The sequence below is a fragment of the Rattus rattus genome, chromosome 15 (assembly GCF_011064425.1).
Source record: "Rattus rattus isolate New Zealand chromosome 15, Rrattus_CSIRO_v1, whole genome shotgun sequence".
Classification (NCBI taxonomy): Eukaryota; Metazoa; Chordata; class Mammalia; order Rodentia; family Muridae; genus Rattus; species Rattus rattus.
This window is the reverse complement of record NC_046168.1, coordinates 51,936,456-51,962,843: the sequence shown is the minus strand read 5'-3', so window position 1 is coordinate 51,962,843 and position 26,388 is coordinate 51,936,456. Positions and strand designations below refer to the sequence as shown.

Sequence of the window (26,388 nt, the reverse complement as noted above, 5' to 3'; positions counted from 1 at the left end):
GATCACTAATTGAGAAAATGCCTTACAGCTGGGTCTCATGGAGGCATTTCCTCAAGGGAGGCTCCTTCCTCTGTGATAACTCCAGCTTGTGTCAAGTTCACACACAAAACCAGCCATTTCAGGTGTCATCTGGCTTTTTTCAGTGTGTCGAGGGGGGGGTGTCTTTTTTTGGCCGTGGAGCCCCTCGTTTCTGTACATACTCTGTCTGCTGAGCCTTTGTGTCGAGAGCAGCTGAGCTTCCAACATGGCTGTGCTCTTCCACCACCTGTGTCCCAGCCGAGTTTCTCAGGAACCCAAAGTATTATGGGATGTGTGCCATCGCCCACGCTGCTTTCATAAGCGAGAATAGCGATGCCAGCAATGTGATTGCTAGAACAGTGAGTAGCGTGGAGGATTACACTCAGGGTTGAGTGATCTTAGCCTCGTTCTGGCAGAGAAGAGCCCGGAAGTCCCCATGAGCACAGTGCCTTTTCCCAGAGCTCCACCGACTGGCTTCTGCTAGGTGTGTTCGTTTGAGTAATTTTGTTTCTAATTTACTTTTTTTTTTTAATTTAAGTTTTGCTTTATAGTGTATTCTTTCATTTTAAATTTCTCTTAGTAGTTCTTTGACAGAACTGTGCCTCAGAATCAGGTTGAATTTATCTGAGATGTGTGTCAACTCTTAGTGTCCTAGAGCTCCAGATTGAGACTTTCTAGGGGTAGATGGGTAGTATCTGCTTGCAGGTAAAGGTTTCTTTCATTGTGATGAAAATGTTCTAAACTGGTAATCATAGTGATTGCCGATCTGGGAGTGTGTAAGAGCCATTGAATTGAAAACTTTACAAGGTAAATTGTTACAAAGTAAATTGTTATAAGGTAAATTGTTACAGGGTAAATTGTTACAGGGTAAATTGTTACAGGGTAAATTGTTACCGGGTGTTGTGTGAGACTTGAGTTTGCAAAGGCTTTGCTGTGTGGTGCCCATCACCGCAGGAATTTGTGTGTCAGGCTGCATCTCACCTCAGTTCTAAGCTGGACTCACCTCAGTTCTGTCTCCTGAGCTGCCCTCTTCGTCCGTCCCACCCACAGTCTTTGTCCACACCCTGTCATGCCGGTGCCAACTTGGGTGGTCCTGTGCAGCTCTGCCTTCCCCAAGCCTTGGGAAACGGCACACCTGGATCAGCTTCTTCACAATTCCTGCATGAGCCTAACTGGGCCTCGCCTTCAGGTTGCCCTAAATCTGAGGTAGGGAGAAAACAACCTGGGCCGTGTCTTTCTCGAAATCTGGCCTTAGAAGTCACATAGCCATCTGAGGATCTGGGAGGGGATGAGAGAGAGAAACACACAAGACCCCTCCCCCCGAAACAACACAATTTCTCAAGATACACTTGACACAAGTTGACACAAGTTACACTAGGTAGGACCGGAGTTACACTTCCTGATGCAGAGCCTCCAGCCGTTTCTGGGGCCACATCCAGAACCCCGGTGCCTGGAGAGAATGGAACAAATCTGTGCAGATGTGTGATGGTTTGCAAATGTCTCATGCTCTCCTCAGCGTCCTTTCTCCTGTCTGTCTGCCCAATACACAGCAGTTTTCAATGCCAAGCTGACTATGGAGACAGGAGACCATAGGAGCTTCCAGTGCATAGTGGCATGAGGTCGTGCACAACTCCACCCGGGATCACCATTGGGCCTTTGCTCCACCCACATTTTGTATCTAAACGTTCTAGCATGTTCTCTCTCTCTCTCTCTCTCTCTCTCTCTCTCTCTCTCTCTCTCTCTCTCTCTCTCTGCATTGTGGATCTGGATCTTTAAAGAGACAGGGCAGGCACCAGGAGGCATGGTACCTGTGGCCTGCAAACGACAGATTCAGTGACAGGTCCCCATTCCCCTTCAGCAGCACCTCACTGAAAGAGATCCTCTACTGTTAGCTCTGAGTTGCTCACTTCCACAGAATGCTGGTAGGGAGGCAACCTGGGACCTCAGATCTGCTTCCACAATTTAAACCCCAGAAAGGGAGAGTCTGCCAGCTGACCCGAGGCGCCCTGGAGTGCTTTGGGCTGTTGACCTGGTGCAGGCTAGCTGGGAAGTTAAAGTATAACCAGTTGATGGTTTCTGATGTCCTGCCTGTGCCAGGTGAGATATCTGACTGCCCAGGCAGGCTGAGTGTCTTCATCATGGTGTCTCTGCAACATGCCCTTCACATTTCACCGTTAGACTGGCTGTCCTTTGGCTGTCCTGTTACTGTGTGAACTCTGGAACTATTGTGCCGTGCAGCCCGAGAGAACATTTCAGCTCCGGATTAACTGTTCTCAACCCCAGCCTGCCTGAGCTTCTAGGGACATGAGAATTAGGGCCTGTCCTAAAGCGGTTATTAACGTCCCTTGACTATAGAGAAGAAGCGAGAACATCCAGGCTTAAATTTTAGTGGGATTTCTCCCCTCCCCCACCTCTCCCCACCCCTCCTCCTTTCCCCGGCCCCCTCCCCCTCCTGTACTTCTGTTTACTGTCCCAGGATATTATTAGAAGAGGGTAGAACAGTTCAGAAAGTGGATTTTTGAACGCAAAGTAACAAAAATCTTCCTCCTGCTCTGATGTTGTTTTGATGTTGTCGTTTGTTTGTTTGTTTGTTTTAAGAAGTGCAACAACCCTAGGAAACACCCACTTCCCAGTGTTAAAACCAGTCTGTTTTTGTCTCCTTTCTTTCTGTTTTCTCTCTCTTTAAATGTAGCGACAGACAGTAAGGATGAAGAACTCAGAGTGCCCCCCAGGCGGCCCTACCTGGGTATGTACTACTGAGACCCTGGCTCCATTTCACCCTGCAACCTGTCCCTCTGTCGACACGTGCATCCGTACTTACCTGTCGCTTCCCGAGTCGCTTCGCCACGCATGGCCTGGACACACTTAGCCCACAGCCCGCTGCTCTCGGCCTGGACTATGTAGAACCGGCTGATTTCCGGGGAGGGGTGAACCGAAGGGAAGAAGAAATGGGTGTGGAAAATTCAAGATGGCAAGCTTTGAGCTTATCCCAAGCTACTTCCTGTCGATGGTGTGCCAGTGGACTTGCTCTAACCCTCATCCCCTCCTGGAGTGTTCACTGCTGTTCTGTAGAAGGAACACTGGCTTTGCCGGTGTGACCTCTGCTGCAGCCTAACTGAACTCTTGTCGGCTATAGCACCGGCTCCCGTATTTCTAGCCATCTAGAGATTGTCCACCAGAAAGGTCACATCACCCGCAAGGCACAGCCGTTTGCTTCTTCCTCCCAGTCTTCCCAATACCCTGACTGGACAGAGACTAGACAAGGCATGTGTGTTCTGTTCTTGGCTTTACTGAGGACTTCTGGGTTTTGCACTTGCCTTTAAAGCTCCTGTGAGCTGACGGGGCTTTGCTTTGCTGTCATGAATGGCACTGGCCCTGGCTCAGCTCTGTGCTGTCTGTGGACTGTGTGAGTTCTAGGCATGGTGCTGTCTGTGGACTGTGTGAGTTCTAGGCACGGTGCTGTCTGTGGACTGCGAGTTCTAGGCACTGTGCTGTGTCTGTAAATGTGACCGAGGGACTTCTACCATTTGTTCTGTTTTCACGGGGGGTCGTCATTTGTGTGTTAAGCTAAGTTCTGTTTGATTATGGTGTCCGGTTACCTCTTAACTGCTGGGCGCCGTTTGCTGATATTATGTGTGCTGAGGACTTTTAATGTCTGTACTCATGGAAAGTTCTGGTCTGGAGTCCTTTTCTCCTGATGGCTTTGCTTTTAGAATAGCCTAGGTATTACTCTGAATACACCGGGTAATGAAGTAAGTTCCTAAGTGTCTGTGAAGGGTCGCCACCGATTCCTCTTTAAAATTTGGGTTGATTTCCTTGTGCGGCTGGCTTCACTGGGCTTCTGCTCTAACGGTGTCCACTCCACCTTGTTCTGAACCTGAGTACTTTCTCTGTCGCTTCCTTCACCCATCTGGGCTCTTCTGTACTGTGGCTTGGTTTCAGATTCATCCCAACAAACGTCTCCAGTCTCATTTTTCTTAGTGTTCTTTTGTAATTCTTTTACTAGCCCCTGGTACTGGTCCTTTTACTCTTTATTCTGGTGATTTTAGCCCCGTCTCTGTCCTTTGCTTCTCTCCTTAGGGCTTTGTCAGTTTGGCTGATCTCTTCCATGAACCCGCTTCTGGTTTTGTTGATTTTTCTTTATCTAAGTTTGCTGAATTCCGCTTTAACTCCCTCTCTTTTGATTACTTGTTTTGTCTTCTGCCTGCTTTTGCTTTAGTTTGCGCTTTCTTCTGGGTCCTTTGAGTGGAGGAGAATTGACTTTGGTTGGTTTTTTTTTTTCCTATCACACTTTGAAACATCTGTGCTCACAGCCGTGAATCCACTCTGCAAGGGTTGACCGGCCTCCTGTGTGTTTTGGTCCACTGAGTTTTTTCTCTGTCTTAAAGTGCTTTCTCATTTTCTTCGAAATTTCTTTGACCCGCTCACAGTTGAAGAATACGTGGCAGTCTTCATTTTGTGAAGCCCTCAGATCTCCGTGTCGGCTTCTGACAGAATCTCCAGTGACTGGAGAGAGTACTTCCATTCAGATTCTCTGAGGTGAAGCTTGTTCTGGGACCTCTCCTGAGGGGTCTCTCCAGGAGCCCGTCCTTGCTGCTGTAGGTGTCTTCCTGTTGAGGGGAGGTGGGTGTCTGTTGGGTCCAGGTTTACAGTAATGCTGTGGTCTTCTTTTAACTCCCTGTTTCCACTTCTATCCATTTTGAAATCTGGCAGAAGCTTCCACATACTTGTTAATTCTTTCATTTCTGTCAGGTGTCGCTCTCTTGATTTCAGAGCAGTTAGTTGTCATTACAAAATGCCTCCTATGACATTTTTGTTGTTTGAAGGCCCCCTCCTGCCCAGTATCGAACCCAGGGCCTCATGCATGGGACACACTACCACCAAGTTACCTCCCCAAGCCTTCTTTTCACTTTTTCTCTTGAGACTGGGTTCACTATGTTGCTTAGGCCTCGAACTGACTCTGCAGCCCAAAGCAGGCCTAGAAGGCTTCACCCTTCCCCTCAGCCTCTCAAAGTGCTGAGTGCCGGCCTACCCCACAGCTGTGCTTGCAGCTTACTCTGTTAGCATAGCCTCTGTGGATCCCTGTGGTTATGCTCTGAACAGCAGGCCGATAGCAAGTTCAAGGCCACCCTGGGCTACATTGCAAGATCTTGTCTCAAAACAAAATAAATAAAAGGGGAACAAGAATACCCTTGGCAGGGAAGAGAAAGGCAAAGATTAAAACAGAGACTGAAGGGACACCCATTCAGAGCCTGCCCCACATGTGGCCCATATATATACAGCCACCCAATTAGACAAGATGGATGAAGCAAAGAAGTGCAGAAGTGTAGATCGCTCCTGAGAGACACAGCTAGAATACAGCAAATACAGAGGCGAATGCCAGCAGCAAACCACTGAACTGAGAATAGGACCCCCGTTGAAGGAATCAGAGAAAGAACTGGAAGAGCTTGAAGGGCTCGAGACCCCATATGTACAACAATGCCAAGCAACCAGAGCTTCCAGGACTAAGCCACTACCTAAAGACTATACATGGACTGACCCTGGACTCTGACCTCATAGGTAGCAATGAATATCCTAGTAAGAGCACCAGTGGAAGGGAAGCCCTGGGTCCTGCTAAGACTGAACCCCAGTGAACTAGACTGTTGGGGGAGGGCGGCAATGGGGAGGGTGGGGAGGGAACACCCATAAGGAAGGGAGGGGAGGGGATGTTTGCCCGGAAACCGGGAAAGGGAATAACACTCGAAATGTACATAAGAAATACTCAAGTTAATAAAAAAAAAAAAAAAAGATTACAAAAAAAAACAAAAACAAAAACAAAAAAACAAAATAAAAAGCCACAGGACCTATGAGATGATTAAGCTGAGATTAGGTGCTTGCTATTGGACCCGAGTTTGATCCTCGGAACCCATGAGTTGGAAGGAAAGAACCAACTCCTACATACCGACTGCTGATCCTTACCAGGGCGCCATTGCACTCAGAAGAGCGGATACATCAATGTACTAAGATCAGGACAACCTCTGCCCCATTCTCTGACTAACATTTGCTATTTTTGATCTGTTTGTCGTTCTTTTTGCTGTTTGTGTGTACCCGCTCTTCTACAGTGTTTAATATTAAGTGAATATTTTAATACTGGGATGTTTTAATTCCCTTAGTGAATTTTAACTATATAGTGCTATTTTTCTTAGTTTTTCTGAGGCTTAAATAATACAGATTTTAACTTATCAGAGTCTTTTAACTTTGTACTAACTTCGTTTTGGTGAGACACAGAAATCCTTGTGGAATTCCTCCCTCCCTCTTCTGGTGGTATGAGGACTATGTATGCATTTTGTTTATGGGTGCTACAAGTCTAACCATGTGTCTTTGACTTGTTACTCTGTGTAGATTTTACTCCTAGAGAAGATGATACTAGGAGAAGTTACTGTGTCAACCTTCTTTCTGAGTTTCGGCTGCCCTTACTCTCCTACTGTGTTGTCTTGGTGGCTGGATTATGGTAGGCACGTTAAAACACCCCAAAAGCACAACAACATATTGTTTTTCTGTAGTTCCTTTGTAAGCCAGGTAAGAAAGGTAGGCGTGTGTGTGTGTGTGTGTGTGTGTGTGTGTGTGTGTGTGTGTGTTTGCGTGCGCGCGCGCGTGAATACCTGCGCACGCACAAGCACAGGGAATGTTTTTTGTTTTTGTTTTTGTTTTTTTTTGCCATTGCAGTCCAGGCCGTCCTCAGCATCCCACCCCACCCTCAGGGCTAGAGTGACAGGTGGGAACCACCATGCCCAGCTCCTGGTATGTTTTCCGAGCAGTGTATATACTTTCCTTTCTGTATACTTCCTTCTTCTTAAGTGCCTTCATATGACCTCTGCTGTCACTTGATTTCCACGTGGAAAGCTACAGTTTCCCCACTTCTCGTTTATCTGGGGATTTTGTTTTCTCCTTGTGTAGAACGCTTTCTTAGGAGCTGCCTCCTGACAGTTGTTTTTCCTCTCAGCACTTTGAATGCCATCCCTCTGCCTTCTGAACTCCATTGTGTCTGATGAGAAGTCAGTGGGGGTCCCCTGTGAGGGACATCATTGTTCTACTGGTGCTTCTAAGATGGCGTCTTTGTCTCTGACATTCAGCCGTAACTCGTGTTTGGGACCTGTGGTCGTGATCTCTGAGTCCTTTGCTGTTCCTTCCTCTCCTCCACTCTAGGATGCTCACTGTGCCTGTGGTGCTGTACGGTTCTCGGAGGCACTGTTGCTTTTGCTTTGGGCAGCATAATCTCCATGGAAGTGTCTTAAGGTTTGCTGACCCTTCCATTGGCTCAGGTCTCTTGTTGAGCTCCAGCATGACTCTTATTTCAGACACCGCCTGCAGCCGGCTCCAGGTTCTCCTGGTTCTGAGTGATTGATCTCCCTTGAGAAACGTTCTTCTACCGGGTGAGGTGATGTCTTCCTACCTCTGTTGGTTCTTTTATATATCCTTTGGATTCCTTCAGTTCTCACCGTACATTTACAGTGTTATTTTGAACTTTCGTTTTCTTTTGCGTTTCTTCACAAATAGTTTCTTGCTTTTTGTTGTTGTTACGCCCTCCATATAAAGGCTACACTTCCCTGTTTGTCTGCATACTGGACATTGAAAATTAACATTGTGACAGCCGTGGCACTAATCTCATACCCGGGAAAGGATGTCTTATTTGCTGGTATCCTGGTTCGGTTGAATGGGGCAGTTTGAGCCCACCCTCTTGTAGGGCCTGATGGTACTGGCTGCTGTGCTTCTGTCTACTTCGAGCTCTGAAGTGTTCTGCCCTCACTGGCATCACACTGACCTCCCTTGCCTGCAATGCTGGCTCCATTGGTACAGTACTCTGGCTGATGCTACACCAGCAGCTAGCCCGGGGAGCTGGCTCTGTTGGTACAGTGCTCTGGCTGATGCTACACCAGCAGCTAGCCCGGGGAGCTGGCTCTGTTGGTACAGTGCTCTGGCTGATGCTACACCAGCAGCTAGCCCGGGGAGCTGGCTCCGTTGGTACAGTGCTCTGGCTGATGCTACACCAGCAGCTAGCCCGGGGTCATTAAAGCCAGTCTAAAAGTGGCGCTGCTTTCAGGATAGCTCTAGCTGCCTCCTTCCTTCTCTTCAGCTGGCCAGGGAGCCACTAGCTGCGGCTTCTTTCTTGCCGCTTCCCCTTTCCTTCAAAACAGGGTCTGGTTATGTAGCCCAGGCTAGCCTGGTATCTACTATCTTCCTGTCTCAGTTTCCCAAGTGTAAAAATCATGGGTGCCCAGCCCTACCTGACCAACTTCCTCCAGGATCCAGGTCTTCGTTCTTTTGCTAGGATTCTTGAGCCCAAGCTTGCCTATGCTCTGTTCTGAGCATCTGTCTCTTAGGGGAGGGCTTTGAACTCCCTGTTCCTACCCTTGTCCAGAAGACAGAACTTCAGATGCTTCTCTGAGCTGGTGGCAACAACTTGCTCTGAGGACAGGTCGCAGAAGGTGACCTCTGCCCTTCTCAGCCTTCTCAGCCTGGTGTGGAGTCTCTCTCCTGTATAAGGTGCCATAGTGTCACCCAGGATTCTCAGCCTTGTCCTGAGTGGGCTGGCTGGGGTGGACCCCAGAGCAGAGGAGCTGAGCAGGTGAAGGGCATGCTGACTGAGGTAGACCAGCGCTTGTTTCTTACCCTTGCTGGGAGCATAGGCCCCCCCTCCCCTCTCTGTGAGACCTCCTGACACTTTTCTACAGTGCTCTCCTGACTGTCCTGTTTCACTTGAACCCCTGGGGCTAGAATTAGGGAGGACATTTCATAAAGGCTGGCCACATGCTTCAGGGTTGTTCTCTGTCAGTGGCATTGAGGAATAAACTTGGGATGGAGTGTTCTGTGGTGGCTTACTGTAGGAGCGGAGCACAGTGTTCAGAAGACTCCTGGGAAAGCAGGAACCTTAAAACCTCTTTCAAGTGAAGGCACCATGTTGGATGGTAAAACCGTTTATTCTGGTGCTCTCAGGGCCAGAGCCTTGCGCTGGGCCCTTTCTGATCACTCTGAGCTGTGCTGTCATGGACTTGAATGGAACTCGTCAGAACAGAGGCTGCTATCCTATCAGCTACTGAATGGTGACACTGAAGAGTACTCTGCAGGGTGACATGACGAGTGTGGGCCACTGTACCCCCCTCTCTCCTGGCTCATCTCTCCATTGAAGGGAACTCCGCTAAGGAAAAGTGTTTCAGGCCAGGCTGACCATATGTCTGTCAATGCCATTGATGGAGAAACTTGGAGTTGAGTGTTCGAATCCTTTGCTGGGATGTTGGTAGGATAGAGTCAGAAAGGACTTCTGAAATGAGAGACAGAGAGTCAACGGCACCGATAACCCATTCGTAACAAGCACTACTCACCCTGGCTTCTCTGGCTCTCGGAGTAGCTGCCCCAGTGATGTGAAACCATCACTAGCAGCAGTACCATGGCAGCCTTATCTGTGTAACCTCAGATCTGAACAGGATGCTGGCCTTGGTGGTTGCTTGTTTTGTTTTGGCCAAGCAGTGGGTGCTCCCAGTCAGTTTTCCAGGTCGCCCTGTCTGGAAGCTGGGAGAGGGGAACAGGATCAGCACTGCCCCCCAGCTTCCTGGGTGGGCTAGGGCGGCATTCCCAGAACATTGATTTTGGGTCCCTGAGCCATCGTCTGGTGGAGCTGCCCTTGTCTATTGTGGGTGAGGGCAGTGCTGGGGTGAGTAGGGACCACCAATTTGGAAGGTCATTTCAGCTGTCACAGGAGGTCTTGGCTGTTAGTCTGTTGATGTAGCTGACCTTCAGGCAGAGTGAAAGCTGGTGCTGCGTGGGCCATGTGGCTCCTGTCATCTCTCCAGAGGAACTGCCACGCCCCAGAGGCTTGTGCAGGTTTCCTGGGACTTGGGGTTCTACCTGGTAAGTTCCAGTGAGCATTGGTGCAGGAAGAAAGGCTGTGCATGAATCAGAACCAGGGTGGCCAGGATTAGATCTTTTTGTCTGTTCTCTCACACAGGGTTAATTTTTCATATAGACATCATCACCAAGTTAATTTTGGACCACAATGATTATTTTCTTGAGCTATTTGAGGTTGAATATATTTTCTATCACTACCCAGAATGGCGCTGTCTCAGGCCTCAGCATCCTCCAGTCAAAGAGCCCAAGTAAGTGGCAGGGCACTTTATCGTCATTTCCAGGAGCACCGTGGTCTGCTCTTGACTTCGGTAAACATGTGCTGGGGTGCACTCCTGCTTCTGACCCAGGAGGCCTGGGCTCAGTTGGTTTTCTGACCAGCGGTCTGGCCAGGCTGGGGGTTAGAGGCTGGCCTGGGGCCCTTGGGGCAGAGTGAAGCCAGCGGGTGAGCCACACAGAGTAGTGTGGACTTCCCAGTGGTTTGTGTCCGGCATGTGCCATGTCCCATACTGGTTGGGACGTGTGGCATATAGTGTGCTGGTGGGACCCTGGGAGAAGGAGGAAAAAGCCGCTCTGTCATAGCTGTCCAAGAAGGGCCTTCGGGCTTGGAAATGAGTGTGTCTATGGGACACTTGTGGGCAAGGGACTCAGGAGTGGCTCTGCCCTTGTGCTGCTGAGACAGATTCTTCTCCTGTGCAGAGCCCTACTCTGTCCTTTACTCGCCCCGCTAGGGACAGGGCACTGTGTTTCCCGTTTCTTCTGATTGGTTTGAGGAGATCTTCCTTGATGCTAGTGTCCCCCGGGATGGTGAGAGCTGTTCTGGATTGCTGCCCCTGCGGTCTGATGGCTGCAGGCCATGGTTTGATGCTCTTTGTGGCCTCTCTATGAGGCCTTGCTCAGAGGTGCTCAGGGAAAGAGTGGTCAGCGTGAGCCGCGTCTGATGTGAACTCCTCTCGGCCCTCCCAGTTTCACCAACCGAAGGATTCATTCTGGGTGGCCAGCTGGGTCCCTGTCATTCCCAGTCCACGGTCCAGACTTGTGTCTCTGCCACAAGGGCACGTGGAACAGCATGACAGCCACAGAAACCTTTCTGGAGCTTGGAGGCTGTGGCTGTAGCTCTCCTGTGGTAATGCCGAGTATCTTGGGGAGCTGGGGAGAAGTATTCCGTGGTCTCACTTGTGAGGTGGAGCTTGAGGCGCTACGTGTCCTGCCGTGCTGTCATTGGGGTGGTCTGTCCTTTCCTAGCTCACCAGCTCTGTCAGCTCAGTCTCTTGAGCCCCTAATTCCTGTTAGTGCAGAGCTTCAGCTGCCTCTTCCTGCCCATCTTCTCTGAGGTGAGTCCTAGTGCTGGTCCTGGCAGGACCTGACCCACCAGCCTCGAACAGAGCTGTCATTTCTGAGGACTCACTTCCAAGGTAGAGAACCCTGTACCTTGTTCCTCACTGGCTCTGAGATTCCCGCTGCCTTTTCAGTGGTTGGTTGTCATTGGCCTAAACTCTAGGCCGGGAGCTGAGAGAACCCAGTCTTGTTCCCCTGCTTCTGAGGGAGTGGAAAGGCTCGGCCTGCATTGACACAGACCAGCCACATGAGGGTGCTGGCGGGCCGCTGGAGGAACACAGATTACACCACAGGCTAATAAAGCTGCCCCAGGTAACTGGGGCCTCAAGGTGTGGTACCCACTGCCGCCCCAGAGATGGGCAGTTAAGGGAAAACAAAAACAAACACAAAATCCTAGCCTGGACTTGGTTTCTTTCCCTTCTCAATGCTGTGATGGACCCAGTGTCTTTTCCTCCTCATCGAGTTAGGCTACTCCAACCTCAGGGGGTCCTGGAGGACTTGACCTTAAGACTTGAGGATGCTGGGTTTTCTTCCATTTTTTTTCCCTCCCACTTTCTGTCTATTCCTTTTGCCTATTGATGTATTGGTCGTCCATTCTGTTGTAGGTCATAGATTCAGAAGAACATTGGGGTTTTCAGATGTGTTTGTCTTAGGTATTAATGTGTAAGCATCCTGCAGAGAGCTCTTTACTTTTCTGTCTTCAGGAGGAAACTTGGGGCGCTGTGTCTTCCCCATTATCTCTCCATATCTTCTCACTGCCTCTCAGGTATCAGGTATCCTGGGGGCCATGCTTGTCCTTCCTCTGACCCTTGCTACCTGCTGCTTGAAGGGCTACCCCTGACCTCCAGGTCCCAGTCACCACATGCCACATGGGAGATGTTGCATTGGGCTGATGGCCTCTTTCCTGTGCTCTGTTGGGAATCTGTTTGTCTCTGAGGGTCAGATTAGCACTCCCTGACGGCGTTGGAACATAGAGTCAGTGCATGGGCCCCTGCGGTGCAGGCCAGCTCTGCCTGCCCCTGCCTCCCCAAAGAAGGCTCCTTCCGGGATTGGGCTTCTCATCTGAAGGGCCAGTTCCTTAGGCCATGATCAGGAAGCATTGGACTGTGAATGAGCCCAGGCTAGACAGGCATCAAGAAGGCTCTAGAACAGACAGTGGAGATAAAACTAAGCATGGTCCCTGGGCGAAGGTGACAACTCCTTTTCCTCTCACATGGCTTTAGTCCTGTAGTTGGCCCTGAGTGAAACTTGACTGATGTATTGATAACACATTTAGGCCTTTGGGCCACATGCCTGCTCCTGAGGCTGGGGATGGGGGACCCCAGAGACCCAGACTCAGGAAGGCAGCTCTTTGTTGGAGTTTGTCCTGGGTCCAAGCTTTAATGAGACTTGTGATCTCGGACAGGGTGGCTCCTTGGTGTCTCTGAGCCCAGTAAGTGGAGTGGGCATGGGGCAACACCCTGCCAGGCTACATAGTGTGTGACACAATAAAATGCCATTGATGCAGGTAACCTGGTCTCTGTTCTCTCGGGGTTTCCCCTTTTTGTCCTAATCCCGAGAAACAAAAATAGCTTCCTCAGATAACTAAAATCCTTGGGTGGCATTAGGAATGGCCTTTTGTGTGTGTGTTGTCTGAGTAATAGGAAGTTTGATCCCCCTCCCCAACCCACGTGTGCATGCGTACACACACACACACGCACACACACACACACACACACACACACGCCCTTTTTAACGTGTGCTGTACCAGCGTGTCCCGATCTCCTCTGGAGCAGAGGGAGACGGCAGCCTGCTCACTCAGATCCGTAGCTCGGGGGCAGGAACACTGATGCAGGCCAGGTCGAGCCTCTGAAGACCCCAGGGCTGCAGATCTACTGTGATGTGCACGTTAAAGTCCATCCATTTTATTGTGAACGGGGATACCAGGCCAGCGATGTGTTAGCTGTTTTCCTCACTACAGAAGGTGTTCAGTGGACCAGGGTGTAGCTCATTGGGAGAGCAGTGGCCTAGCATGTGTGTGTGTGGGGGAGGGACTTTTTCTTTCCCAGCCTCCAAGCTCCCCCTAAAAGCAGCCGTACTTGGAAGAGTTTAGCATCTCGGGCATCTCTTGGCCCTACCCACCTACACCTGCTGGAATTCCCTATCTTGGACTTGCGATCTAAGAGCCCTGTCAGGCATAGCCATGTTGCATCCTCTCGTTCAGCTTTCCTTCTCTCTAGAAGCTTCCCTGCCGCTTCCACGGTCCCGGGAGTATTCATCTGCTGAAGTGTCATTTAATTCATTCATGTCAGTGCTTGTGAATAATTCCACAGAATCTGTCCTCAGGCAGCCTGGGCTATCGTGCTGGTGACCACGATATGTATGTAGCAGTAGTACTGTGTGCTGACCAGGTCTCCCTCATGGGCTAAAGACAGTCAAGACACGTAGAACGGATCATTAACCATTAGATCAGTCCCAAGAGGTTCATTAACCCAAGTGAATGGAGACGCGTAGTTAACCAGAGTTACAGAGGGCAGAGTTGTCCCTGTAAACCCAGGCAGGTAGCAGATTCCAGAGGCTGTGGTTTGTCTTCCTCCCTAGAACTATTCGAATTAAGCCAAAAGACTTAATGTTGGTACCAAGGGTCCCTGGAATTGCTTCTGTTGGGATCTCATCTGCCCACACTGACCTCTACCTGCTTGCTGGGTCTCCTCCACACTGACTGGCTCACTCCCATTTCTTCCTCACTGCATCGAATCATCCACATCCCCCACACTGACTTCGACCCACTCAGTTCCCCCCACACTGGCCTCGCCCTGGTCCTGTCTCCTCTCCCCGGCCTTGGCCTGTCCGCACTTCCTCACCGCGCTAACCTTAGCTGAGTCCGTTCATCCCTCCTCACAAAGACCTTTGCCTTGTCCCGTGGTTCAGCTCCCTACGCCGACTGGACCTGCCCATGCCTTGTCAGTATCTCTTTCCCCCGTGAAGTACAATTTGCTCGCCCAACTGAGGTGCCTCTCTCTCCCTCTCCCTCTCCCTCTAGACTTCGACCCTCATCATTTCTGGCATTGGAGCAGCTTCGCAGACTACGTGCAGTGTGTTCTGGCCTTCACAGGTGTGGCCGGCTACATCACCTACCTGTCCATCGACTCGGCTCTGTTTGTGGAGACGTTGGGCTTCCTGGCCGTGCTGACCGAAGCCATGCTGGGTGTGCCGCAGCTGTATCGGAACTATCGCCACCGCTCCACGGAGGGCATGAGGTAGGGGGTGTCCCTGTGGAGGTTCCCATGGCACTCACTGGGGCTGTTGAGCTCTGACAGCGAGGGGGAAATCATGCTGCTTAGACACACTGGGCCTCTGACTCTTGTCTGAGGAGATTTGTTTCGATGGGGCTGGGGAGGGAAGCAGAAACCTTGTGAGGAGGCCGTGGCCCATCAGGAGCCGCAGAGCTTTCACAGGACCAGGGACTGAGGAACATGGCACCTATCCATCTGGATGGCGGGGCCTAGGAACCTGACAAAGGTACCCCAACTGCGGCTTTTTCACAGTGTCATGCCATGGCCTGCCAGAGGTACAGTGTCTGGCAGACGAGGATGGACTCGTGTCAGGATCGTACTAAGAAGTGTCTGACGACATCTGTCTAGCACAGGACGGTTCCCATAGACCATTGGGAAGTCTATGAAGAAAACAGCGTTTACTCAGCACAGGTCAGCAGGCGAGGAGGAGGGAAGAACACAGCCGTGCATTCAGTTCGGCACCGTCCTTAAGGGAGCTGTTTGACTTCACGCTGAGAGCCTGTTTGCTTCCCAGAGACCCCGTGCCCTCTGAGACGCCATCCTCCTCCTCCCCCGAGACCCTGCCCACTTCTCCCTACCCACTCCTCACTAAAGTCCGTCCTGCCTCTGGGGACCGCCTTTCTCTGAAGGTTCGCGTCACCCTTGTGCGCCCTGGTGTGTTCTGGTGATACTCTGTCATCAGTGGAATCATAGGGCCTGTTTTTGCTAAGGAAAGCAAGTCCTGTTAGGAAGGGACAGGCAGTGGACAGGACAGAGGGTTGGGGTCATGCCGGATACTGGGTTTTAATATCCCTCTGTAGTTCTTCTTACTGGATGCAGGGTTGTAGGGACCGGGCTCCTGTGCACACGTAGAGTAGATTATAAGCGTGAGGTGTAGAAATCAGTGTAGGAGAGGCCTGAGTGTGATGCTTACATAGGAAGGGCAGAGATAGGCTGGCAGTCGTGACCATGGTAGATCCCGTTTCCCTAGTGAGGATGGGTGGAGCCCCGGGGGTCTGGATTGATTGATTGATTGATTGATTGATTGATTGAAATCGGGCGGAGCCGGAGCCATGACGATCCCACAACTCTGGTTTGGGGCTGGTGGATGTGCAGGAGAGCATTAGCTCTGGGTCTACATCAGTGCAGATCGCGGAGGAAAGGCCACTAACTCGCTGTTCCAAAGCGCAAGTGTTGGGCAAGCCGTTGTCAGCTGAGAGCGGAGCCAGTGTTTGGAGATATTGGGGCTCCCCGCTCGGCATCCTCTAGGCACAGGCGCTGGGCTCCTTCATGCGCACAGGGGCATTTGCTGGCCAAGCTCCGATACCGCCAGGCCCCGCTGGGCCCCACAGGGGCGGCACCTTTATTATCAGGATTGGTCACCAGAATCCTGCTGGGGATGTCGCAGGTCCTACTGTGTCCCTACCTTCTCGATGGTGTGCTGGACTGCCGTGGATCTGTGGGATAAGCATGGAAAATGTCGCCGTTTCAGATAAATTTGGTAGAGGGCAGGCACTCCGTGTGATTGATCAAAAATGAGTTTAAGACGTGCACAGGCACAGACACTGCTACGGGCCTAAGAACCAGAGGCTGTTGTCAGGTGAAAGCAAGATTGTGTGGGTTTTATCCCTTGTCTCTAAGGACCTGCTTGTGCCATTGCACCGCAAGGGGGAGAAATCTACATTGGACTTTAGCCCAACCATACTTTACCTTTGGATTCCTGGGACTGGGAGTGGGGGAGGGGAGGTGGGCGGCGCATTCCTTTCTGACTGATTTTAGTAGGCCTCAGAACGGATTTCCTGGAAAGTCTTATTCTACACGTGTGTACACACACACACACACACACACACACACACACACATACTTACTCTACACGTGCACACACACAATTACTCTACACATGTGTACACACACACTCTACACATGTGTACACACACACTTATTCTACACATGTGCACACACACAATTACTCTACACATGTGTACACACACACTCTACACATGTGTACACACACACTTATTCTACACATGTGTACACACACACTCTACAATGTGTACACACACACTTACTCTACACATGTGTACACACACTTACTCTACACATGTGTACACACACTCACTCTACACATGTGCACACACACATACACTTACGCTGCACATGTGCACACATCTGCGCATACACACATGCACACACACACAACCTCCACAGGCACATTTCCCGTCTTGGGGCTCAAGATACTTCTGAATCATTTCCCTCCTGAAAAATATTAACCGTCCACGGCTTTGTAGCCGGCGATGAATGATGATGCTTCTGGAATAACTTTACTAATTAACGCGGCGGACCTCTGCGAGGCAGATCCTGTGTGTGTGGGGAGGTGTTTGCGTTCTTCTGCCCCCGGGTTTTACTAGAATTGAAGACTGTTCCCTAACAAGTAATTACCGGAGGGTGGGGGTGGGCGTAAAGGAGGGAGGAAGCCAAGCCTCCTGCAGCCTTCACCAGCACAGAAACAGGAGGGAGTGACTGGGGAAGGCACTGCAAATGCAGAGTGGGGAGGGCGAGGCATTGCGGAGTCTGAAGAATCCAGCCAGGAAGGGCCGCTAAGGAAGTCAGTCAGGATGGAGGTAGCTTCAGGCCCCTGAGCTAGGCCTCTCTGTAGGATCCAGTTGGGACTCTGGGCTCTCTTGCTATAGTGGATGCTCCCAGAAACCGGGCTTTGCTTAACCCATGATCATTCAGATCTAACAATGGTCCCCGGAGCAGGCCCCTCATTCATAGCCTTTGGGAAACCCAGCATGCTTCTTCTAGGACAAGTCTTGGCCACTACCAGACCTCAGCAGTCAGCCTGTGCTGTTTGCTCTGGGAGAAGAAATGCCTCTCATTGTGCCCAGAGCAGAAAGGCCAGGTACCACCCTGCTAGGTACTCTGCTTACAGGGTACCCGGGGGAGCGTGGTGGTCCGTGCCCAGGCTCTGGAAGTAGCATTACGTTCTAATTTTAGCGTCGTCTCTCCATAAAGGTGAGAAACTTGAACTCATTAGCAGCCCTGCCTTCTGACACAGACTTCACCCTATTTACTTGCTTTCTGTCTTTCTTGATTGGCCTGTTCTGGTCATTACATGTATGGAATCATATACTGTGTGGCCTTCTGGGTTGTTCCTTTCTACGACTTCATGATGTGAATGTTCCAGATGTTTGTCTGCCTTCAGTTGACTCATGCTGTCCTGATTTTGTGGATCTTCTGGACATACTGTGTTTTCCTTTATAGAGAAAGCATGTAGGAAGAGAATGGCCAGGTCACGTGATGGCTTGGGGTGTGATATGTGGAACTGCCAGCCTGTATTCCAGGGAGCATGTTTTTCTTATTCCACTAGTTGTACAGGGGGGAGGGGGTGGTACGATGGGGGGGAAAGCCGTCGGTATCTGTGTGTGTGTGTGTGTGTGTGTGTGGTATGTGTGAATGAGTGTGTGTGTGAGTGCATGTTGTGTGATTTTGTGATGCATGTGGTGTGTGTGTGTGTGTGTGTGTGTGTGAGTGCATGTTGTGTGATTTTGTGATGCATGTGGTGTGTGTGTGTGTGTGTGTGTGTGTCTGTTGTGTGATTGTGTGGTGCATGTGTGGTGTATGTGAGTGAGTATGTGTGAGTATATGTTGTATGATTGTGTGTGTGGTATGTGTGTGGTGTGTATGTGGTGTGTATGTGGTGTGTGTGTGAGAGTGTATGTTGTGTGTATGTGTGAGTGTGCGTGTGTATGTGTGTGTTTGTGAGTGTGTGTGTGAGTGTGTGTGTGTGTGGTCCTGATCCCCATGGCTGTTCCTATTTGCTCTTTAGTTCCAACACCCTGGTGGGTGTGAAGTGCTTGCTCGGGATGGTTTGGTTTGCATTTCACTGACAGTTAAAACGACAGTGAACATCTCCTGTGGACCTGGCGCTGTTCTTGAGGAAGTATCTTCTCAAGATCTATGCCTGTTTTAAAATGTGTATTTGCAGTGTTTTTATTACGGAATGGTAAGAATTTAAAAATTCTGTTCAGGGTATTAGAGTCATATCAAATGTGTGATTTGTAACTATCTCTCCTACATCACGCTCTGGCTTATCCTCCTCCTTTCTCGGTTGTCCATTCAACACCTAAGTATCAACTCTAGGGGTGGAGTTGCTCAGTGGGTAGCGTGCTTGCCTAGCACGCTCCGGGGGTTTGATCCTCAGCACCGCCTAAACTAGCCATGGGGATACACACCTGTAGCCCTAGCATCTAGGAGGCAGAGACAGGATGATTACGAGTTCAAGGCCATTTCCAGTCATGTTGGGAATGCAGTGGCAGCCTACGATAGATTCCTAAGGAAGACATTGCCCATGTGTCTGCTTTTCCTGTGTCTCATCTAAGAGGACATTGGCTAACCCAGGTTACCAAGGGGACATGACTTGGGTGGCCTTTGGCCTTGGGGGCAGGGCTTTTGTAGGTGGTGGTGGCGACTTGGTTCTGGGCTGAGGTCAGCGTGGCCAGCATGCCATTGGGCTGAAGCTGAGCAGGTGCAGCAGTTGGCTTTGCAGCCCTGGGTGCGGGAGAGAGGCATTCCTGTCGGCTGCCCAGGACAAGGATGAGGTGAGGAGGTATTTTAAGAGCAGTGATCTGGCAGCCCTGTGGGGAAGAGAAATGCCGGAGCCGAGAGTGAGGTAATGAGAGCCTAGATTAAAACAGTGGGGAGGCCAAGAGGGGTCAGGCAGGGGAGGCCCATGGAAGACAGCAGTCAACACCGGGCAGAGGCAGAGGAGAGGGACAGAAGTGGGAACCACAGCCATGCCTCGGCCGCCAGCTACAGTGTGATCTTGATGCAGAAAATCGAGGCCTCTGCCATGACAGTCTGCTCCTCACCCACACTGACTCCACCACAAGGCTAACAGCCTGGAGAGCGGGTAACCTGTACTGTGGGAATCGGAATACCTTGGTTAGAGACCCTCGGCAGCTGTTTCCTCCATCTGAGGATGAGAGAGAGAGAGAGAGAGAGAGAGAGAGAGAGAGAGAGAGAGAGAGAGAGAGAGAGAGAGAGAGAGAACTTCTTGGCATGTGGTATATTTCTACCACACCCCCATACTCCCAGAATGCCCTTGAACTCTTCTCTCTTTCTTTCTTCCCTTTTTCTGAGAACGAGTCTCTCTATGTAGTCCTAGGACTTGATATGTAGACCAGGCTGACCTTGAACTCATAGAGATCCACTTGCCTCTGCCTCCCAAGTACTGGGATTGAAGGCGTGCACAACCACGTCTGACTGAATGAACATTTGATCCTCCTGCCTGGGCCTCCTGAGTGCTGGGATTTCGGGAGCAGTGTGCTTACTGTTTGCTCGTGAAGATGGCACTGACTGGGGACATCCTGGTTTGGGGGAGGACAGGTAGCACTCATTGCCTCGGAGTGAACAAAGCAGTAATAGTCCCAGGAAACCGATTTGTGTCTGTCCTGTGTACAGCAGCCCTATATCCTCTGATGTCTGCGACTGTGGTCTCCTTTCCCTCTGTTAGCTCACTGAGCAATTCAGAGCATGCCAGGACCTCGGCATGGTTAGACCCTCGTCCCGGGAACAGAATGGTGTTGACGGGACCATTGAGCTATCTTTCCAGGAGGATAGAGGCCGTCCGACGGAAGAACCCAGGTGGCTAAGAATATCCCCCGGCACTGGGTAGTGCCGTGCTCCAGCAGTTACTCCATGTCTCCATTTGCTGTAGACATAACTATGCACTTGGGGCCAAGGGGATGCTAACAGTGAAGGCCTGGGCAGGTGGCTTGGATAGGGACAGGTGGTCCGGGACACAGGGCTACAGCTGTATGTCCTGTGCTGGGGACTTGTGTCTGGAAGACTTGGAGTCAAGCCCGAGGGACCCCACACCTACTCAGTCTAACACCGGATGAATTATCAAAGCACCCTCTCCCTGGGTCTGACTGGGCCACGTAGGTCACCTCTGCATGTTTTGCCCCAGCAAATGCTCACCGGGCATCAGTGACTTTGAGGGGCAAGTTGGTCACCTCCCTGCAGGGCATTTTTGGCTTAGGTTGGTTCGCTTCAGACTTAGAAGAATCACAGCTAGATCTAGTTTTCTTTCTAGGCCATGACGTGCTCTTGCTCAGCCTGCTGCCTCACGCGGGCTTTGAGCCACTGACTATAAGGGCGAACCTGAGTCCAGCGCCTGCTTTCTGTTTGCGATAAGTGTATAGACAAGACCGGCCAGGCATTTCCCGACGGCCTGCACAGGCGTGACTGTCGCAGAGGCCTTCTGGAAGTGTGGCGGGTGTGACTGTCTGTCCTAGGGGAATCCTGGGCTTTGTTTGAGAGGCAATGAATCAGATGCAGCCCCATCTACACGCTGCTCTGTCGAGGGACTGAAGCACAGGTGACCCAACAAGGCCCATGTTTTGTCTCCGCTGCCCCTGTCAATCACCCTGGGTGTTCTGAGCCCTACAGTGCGGCTCTGCCTGGTTTTGAAATGAGAACTAAAGCTTCCTCCTGGGCATCACTCTGGGTGAACTCTGGGGCTCCCGACCTCAGATGTGTCATGCCATACAGACTGGTTCTCTTCACCTGCAGCCTCAGACTTGTGCAACACCTGCAGTGGTAACCTACCTATGACCCCACATTTGCACACCCTTCAGAACAACCTGGGTTGTATATGTGCGTGGTGTCTTCCCATAGTTTGCTTTTCCGGTAATGCGATGTGTTTGTCTTGAGGCAAAGTCTTGTAGCTTGAGGCTGGTCTTGAATTCCCTATCCTTCTGCCTCCGCTGCCCCAAGTGCCACCATACCTGGCATCAGTCAGGTTTTAGAATGAAAGGACATCGGAGTTAAATGACAACTTGGCCGCTGCTTAAGTTCCAGTTCAGGAGTGGCAGCAGGACATTTCCTAAGTGTTAAAGAAAACCTCAGGAGGACCTGGAGCTGGAGTGGAGGGCCAGGGTGCAAAGTTCTGTGGCATTTCCGTGTTCGGATCTCCAGAACCTTGGCTGTGCTGGTTAACAAGGTCAGCTCCACAGGGTCTAGGATCACCTAGGGGACAGACTTCTTGGCATGTCTATAAGGGAGTTTCTGGATTGGTTAGTTGAAGTAGAGAGATCTACCCTCTCCTAGGGTCCTGGGCAGCATAACAGGCGTTTTTCTCCTGCTTCCTGAGTATGGACAGGGGCAGGGACTAGCTGTCTCTCTCTTGCTGCTATGCCATGCCCTCCCTAAACTGTGAACCAAACGAACCATTCCGTGTATTGCTCCTGATGGGTTCTTTATCACAGCAGTGGAAAAAGTACAGTGTCTAGTGTAAGCCACTCTGTGGGCTAACCGATCTCTTCCCTATCACTAGAGTTTCCTCAGAGCACTCAGATCTCTGTCTCCAGGAAAGCCTGGGGCAGGCACTTCTCATAACCCCAGGTTTGCAGATGCAGGACCACGAGACTAGGGTGTGCTTCTCCCCTTGCTCTGGGGCATCTGAGCTGCAGCACTGGGGTTGGCATAAAGAGAGAGAGGTTTCAGGAAGGGTTGAGCTGGTGGCCCCAAGAGAAAAGGAAGCTTGAATAGTGCAGAGAGGTGGCCAAAGAAAGTGGCTGTGTCTTCAGCCTGTGGGATCTTGCCTCTGCACTGTGTCTTCCTGGGCCCATAAGCTGCAGCCCCCACACCTGGGCTACATGTAGTTTTAGTGCACAGGCTTGTCCTGCCAAGAAATCAAGGCTTCTCTGCACCCATGATGCAGGAAAACAGTTAGGTCTGTGGCCCCTAACACCGAGTGAGAACAAGGGATGTATGGAGACAAGGGGAGTGATTCTGTTTCTCTTAGAACTCTCTCTTGAAGGGAGGCCCCAGGACAGCTGCTTTCTGTTTGGTGTGTTGTCTTTGCCTTCTCCATTCCCCTCCCACATCTGCAGAACCCAGTATGGGGACCTACTAGACCAGGCTGAAGAATCCTGGGGTCCTGGCTTCCCCCGATACCAACCCTTGTGGTTCTCTGTGATCAGACCATTCTTGGACCTTGTCAGAGCCATGGTCTGACCCACGAGAGTCAGAACTCTCAGGTCCTTGTGTGAGGCAGACTGTCCTTTCTCTCTAGGACCAGAGAAAGGCACAAGGTGGTAGGTTGGGCAGGCCTGGGTCAGGCTGTTCCATCCCCTTCTGTGGCCTCCATCTCTTAAATGCGCCTGCTAATCCTATGGGTCACAGTACTGACCTCTATACATACCCCTGTTCCCGGGTCAACACTGACTGCCCCCTTTTCTGTTCCTGCAGCCTCAAGATGGTGCTCATGTGGACAAGTGGGGACACCTTCAAGACAGCCTACTTCTTGCTCAATGGCGCACCTCTGCAGTTCTCCGTCTGTGGTCTACTACAGGTCATGGTGGACCTGGCCATCCTGGGGCAGGCCTATGCCTTTGCTCACCACCCCCAGAAGCCAGCACCCCATGCAGTGCATCCTGCCAGTGCCAAGGCGCTCTGAGGAATCTAGGGAGGACGAGGACATGCGCGACCGACCAACCGTGGGTGCCGAGTCCCAATCCGTGCTTCTGCACCAGGGAGCTTGGCCCTGTGTACCCCACAGGTGGGCCAGGTGTAGGCAGAGATTAAGTTGAGCGCTGCGTCCCCCTCAGCCTTCAGGTGGGGGACTCAGGGTCAGTGGAGCTAGGGCTGGCTCTGTGGTGTTTTCAAGGTAATAGAAAAGGCAGATTGTCTTTCCTTACCTCCTCCAGAAAAACACTGGCCCGATCCTGAAATAGGTTCATGCCACTGGGCAAGATGGCAGGCACAGCAGGCGGTGGAGTTCCTTCCTCTCAGCCAGCTTCCCTCAGTGAGCCTCTGCTCTCCCAGCAGAGCCTGTGGCACTCTGGACAGTTGTAGTCATGGCTGCGGGTGGCTTGTCTGTCTTCAAGTTCTGCCCTGTACTGCCCTTGTATGCCACAGGTATGTGTACAGCGCCTGGGGTAGATGGAAGCTGCTGGCCCGACATGGGTCACACTGTATTTGGCTTCCTCTCTGAGCTCATCATGAGATTGTGTTACGCTCGGCAGCCTTGTGCTGACCTGGCTGGCTCCTGGGTCCAGAATGTTCTAGATGCTTCTGTATAACAGTACCGTCCCTTCTGCTGGGCAGAAGAACTTCTCCTGCACACGATGATGCCATCCACTTAGCACAACAGCTCTGATGGTCACGGTGGCTCGCCAGATGGCCCAAGAGTCCGCACTGTGCCACCTCCAAGCTTCCCCCGGATATTCTAAGTGTGTGAGCGAGATTCTTGCTTACTCTCTGGCCTGTAAGATGTTTATTTTTAAAAAAACGAAGGGAGATGTCGGTAGTGCTAATTACCTCCAAAATAAATGCCATCGATGGCGGCCCCAGCTGCTGAAATGAACATGTTCCGTGTGGTGTATGTAAGTCAGTAAACAGCATGTGGGTCCAGGAGGGAGGAGGGATCTCAGTGGGTGGGCAGGGCGGGAGGTGGTGAGATGTTGGGTCTCTAGAGGGCGGTGGTACGAGGGGGGAGGAGGTAACTTGTAGTAGTGCGGGGGAAATGGAAGCTGGTACGGGCTCTGGTGGGGAATTCAGGGTTGCGTTGGGCCGAAAGGCTCACACGGCTCTCAGGGATGTGGTCCAGGCCTGTGGCATCTCTCTGGCAATTGAAGATACAGGTATCTGAGATGAACAGGCTTCAGATTGTCCCCCATACACCACAGAGGGTACCAGGCAAGCCACAGATACAGTCATGACAAGGAACAGTCCTAAGCCATTGAAGCAGGAGGTTTGGGGGTCTCTGTGGACCAACAGGGAGGGGACAGAAGCAGGGTGAGGCAGTGACTGGCTCAGGAGTGAACTGACTTCTGTTCTTCAGCCTGCCAGGGTGTTAGGTAGACTGCAGGGTCATTGCTTCCATGGCTGGGGAGGACCTTGTTTCAGTTCTTAGCACACAAACTTAATGTTGGTATTCTGTCTAAGCTCCACCCCCCATAGCCGCCTGGCAACAGCCAGGTATGCCCGACTATAAAAGGGGCTGCTTGCCCCCCTTTTCTTTCTCTTGCCTTTGCTCTTCTCTGCTCTCACACCTTCTTATCCCTGTCCCTTCTCTCCCCATTCTCCTCCCCCTTCCCTCCACATGCCATGGCCTGGCCTCCTTTGTTCCTCCCCCCCCCACTACTCTTCTTCTCTCATTAAACCTCTCCACGTGGACCATGTTGGTTTGCTGTGTTTTGTCTGGACTCGGGCTGAGATTTGAACCCCAACACTTAGACCAGCTCCTGGGGTGTGAGAGCTGCTTTCCTCAGCCCAGTCGTTGCCGTGATTGTGGCCCCTGTGAGCATCACGTGCAGCAAGAAGGCAGCCAGTGCACTGTGGGTGTCTGGCCAGATGTTCCCATGTGGACTTCATCTATGTCCCAGGAGGGCTGCTGGAATCTGGGAAATGCATGTTCCCTGGAATCAAACAGGAAGCTGAGGTCACAACATCTTTCCCGGAAGGTTTTAGCAGGGGAGTCGTCCTGGTCTATATAGGCAGGAGAGCCTTGAGCTGGTGGTCTGCTTGCTCAAAGAAATGTGTCCTTCCCTGACCCCATTCTCAACAGAGCTGGCTGTCAACCCTTGCCATATGGTAGCCCAGATCTGGTTGAGGATGCTCCTGGGTGCTGGCTAGAATGATTGGATCCCTTGTTCATCCCTCAGGGCTTCCCTGGCTCCCAAGGGCCAGCAACCTGGAATTCCCTCCTGGGGTTGTCAGAGAGGAAGCCACTGCACCTGCCTAGCAGGTGTCCATACCAGCCCTTGAGAAGGGTCCACCTTGAATGCCAGCCTGACCCACAGGGCTGCCTCTGGCTGGTTCTCTGTCTGCTGGCCCCAGAATCCCTGTTGGAACCTAAGCAAGCCCAAGGCCATTCCTACATGAGGGGCAGTTCACCGTGGAGGTCCCAGGCCCATCTCCAGTGTGTGGTCAGGGCCAACCCATGTTGTTACACATGCTGGTGAGGCAGGCCAGAGCCCAAGGCACACTTGGGTAACTTCTAGCTCTTCTGCCCCCTCTTAGGGGAAAGTGTTCTGTCCCTGCATTCATTCCTCCATTTCTTCACAAGTGCTTTAAAGCATCACATGGTCCTCACTCCCGGGGCAGTTGGGTAATTTCAGGGTGGCAGGTAGAGAACTGAATGCAGGACTCAGGGCTGGGATATCCACGGCATGTCCCTGAGGATAAGGGTGGCGTGGAGAGGCGGACGTGCACACAAATGGTCCTCCCCCGTCAAGGCACAGCGTGAGAGAGAAGGATCCTGCTGGCCTTGGCCTTGGTGGATGTGGGCCCAGGAGAGCTGCAAAAAGGTTTCAGCCAGGCTTTGCCAGGCCCATCCTGAGGAGTAGTTTCCACATCTGAAAGCAGAACATCCCCTTTTCTTGCCCCCAAGAGTTTGTATAAAGGTCCCAGAGAAGGGCAGACAAACAGGAGAATGGGAGATTTTCTCGTGTAGTTCACAGGCCGCCATCTCTCGCTTAGTCCAGGAGGAATACGCTGCAAGCCCAAGTTACCTGTTAGCTTTCCAGGATCCTTATCTCTCACACCATGCCTTGGTGGGGGAAGACCATTTGTGTGCACGTCCGCCTCTTTATGCCACCCTTATCCTCAGGGACATGCTGTGGATATCCCAGCCCCGAGTCCTGCATTCAGTTCTCTACCTGCCACCCTGAAATTACCCAACTGCCCTCAGAGTGAGGACCATGGGATGCTGGGCTTACTGCAACTGTCGGGGCAAGGATGCTAGCAAAGAGGGGTTGGCGGGATTGGGGGGGGGATCTCTATTCTTCCAGTGTATTTCCCAACTTCCCAAATCACAGGAAAACCCCTTCCAGGCTCTAGGAGCCCCAGGCTCAGCATGGAACCCACAGAAACATAAATGATACCCAAG

General features: G+C 51.5%; 1 protein-coding gene across 4 annotated transcripts in view; it reads left to right on the top strand.

The window, feature by feature from the left end:
* The window catches only part of Slc66a2 (solute carrier family 66 member 2), a 37,330-nt gene extending 13,468 nt beyond the window's left edge, over positions 1 to 23,862 (top strand). For 2 of the 4 annotated variants that reach the window (XM_032885689.1, XM_032885688.1), the window contains exons 4-6: positions 2,711 to 2,764; positions 14,258 to 14,474; positions 22,746 to 23,862. In XM_032885689.1, coding sequence (XP_032741580.1) covers positions 2,711 to 2,764; positions 14,258 to 14,474; positions 22,746 to 22,953 — 479 coding nt within the window. In that variant the 3' untranslated portion in view covers positions 22,954 to 23,862. The remainder of the gene's footprint in view (positions 1 to 2,710; positions 2,765 to 14,257; positions 14,475 to 22,745) is intronic. The other 2 variants (XM_032885691.1, XM_032885690.1) reach the window with 2 other exon arrangements.
* Positions 23,863 to 26,388: the final 2,526 nt, after the last annotated feature.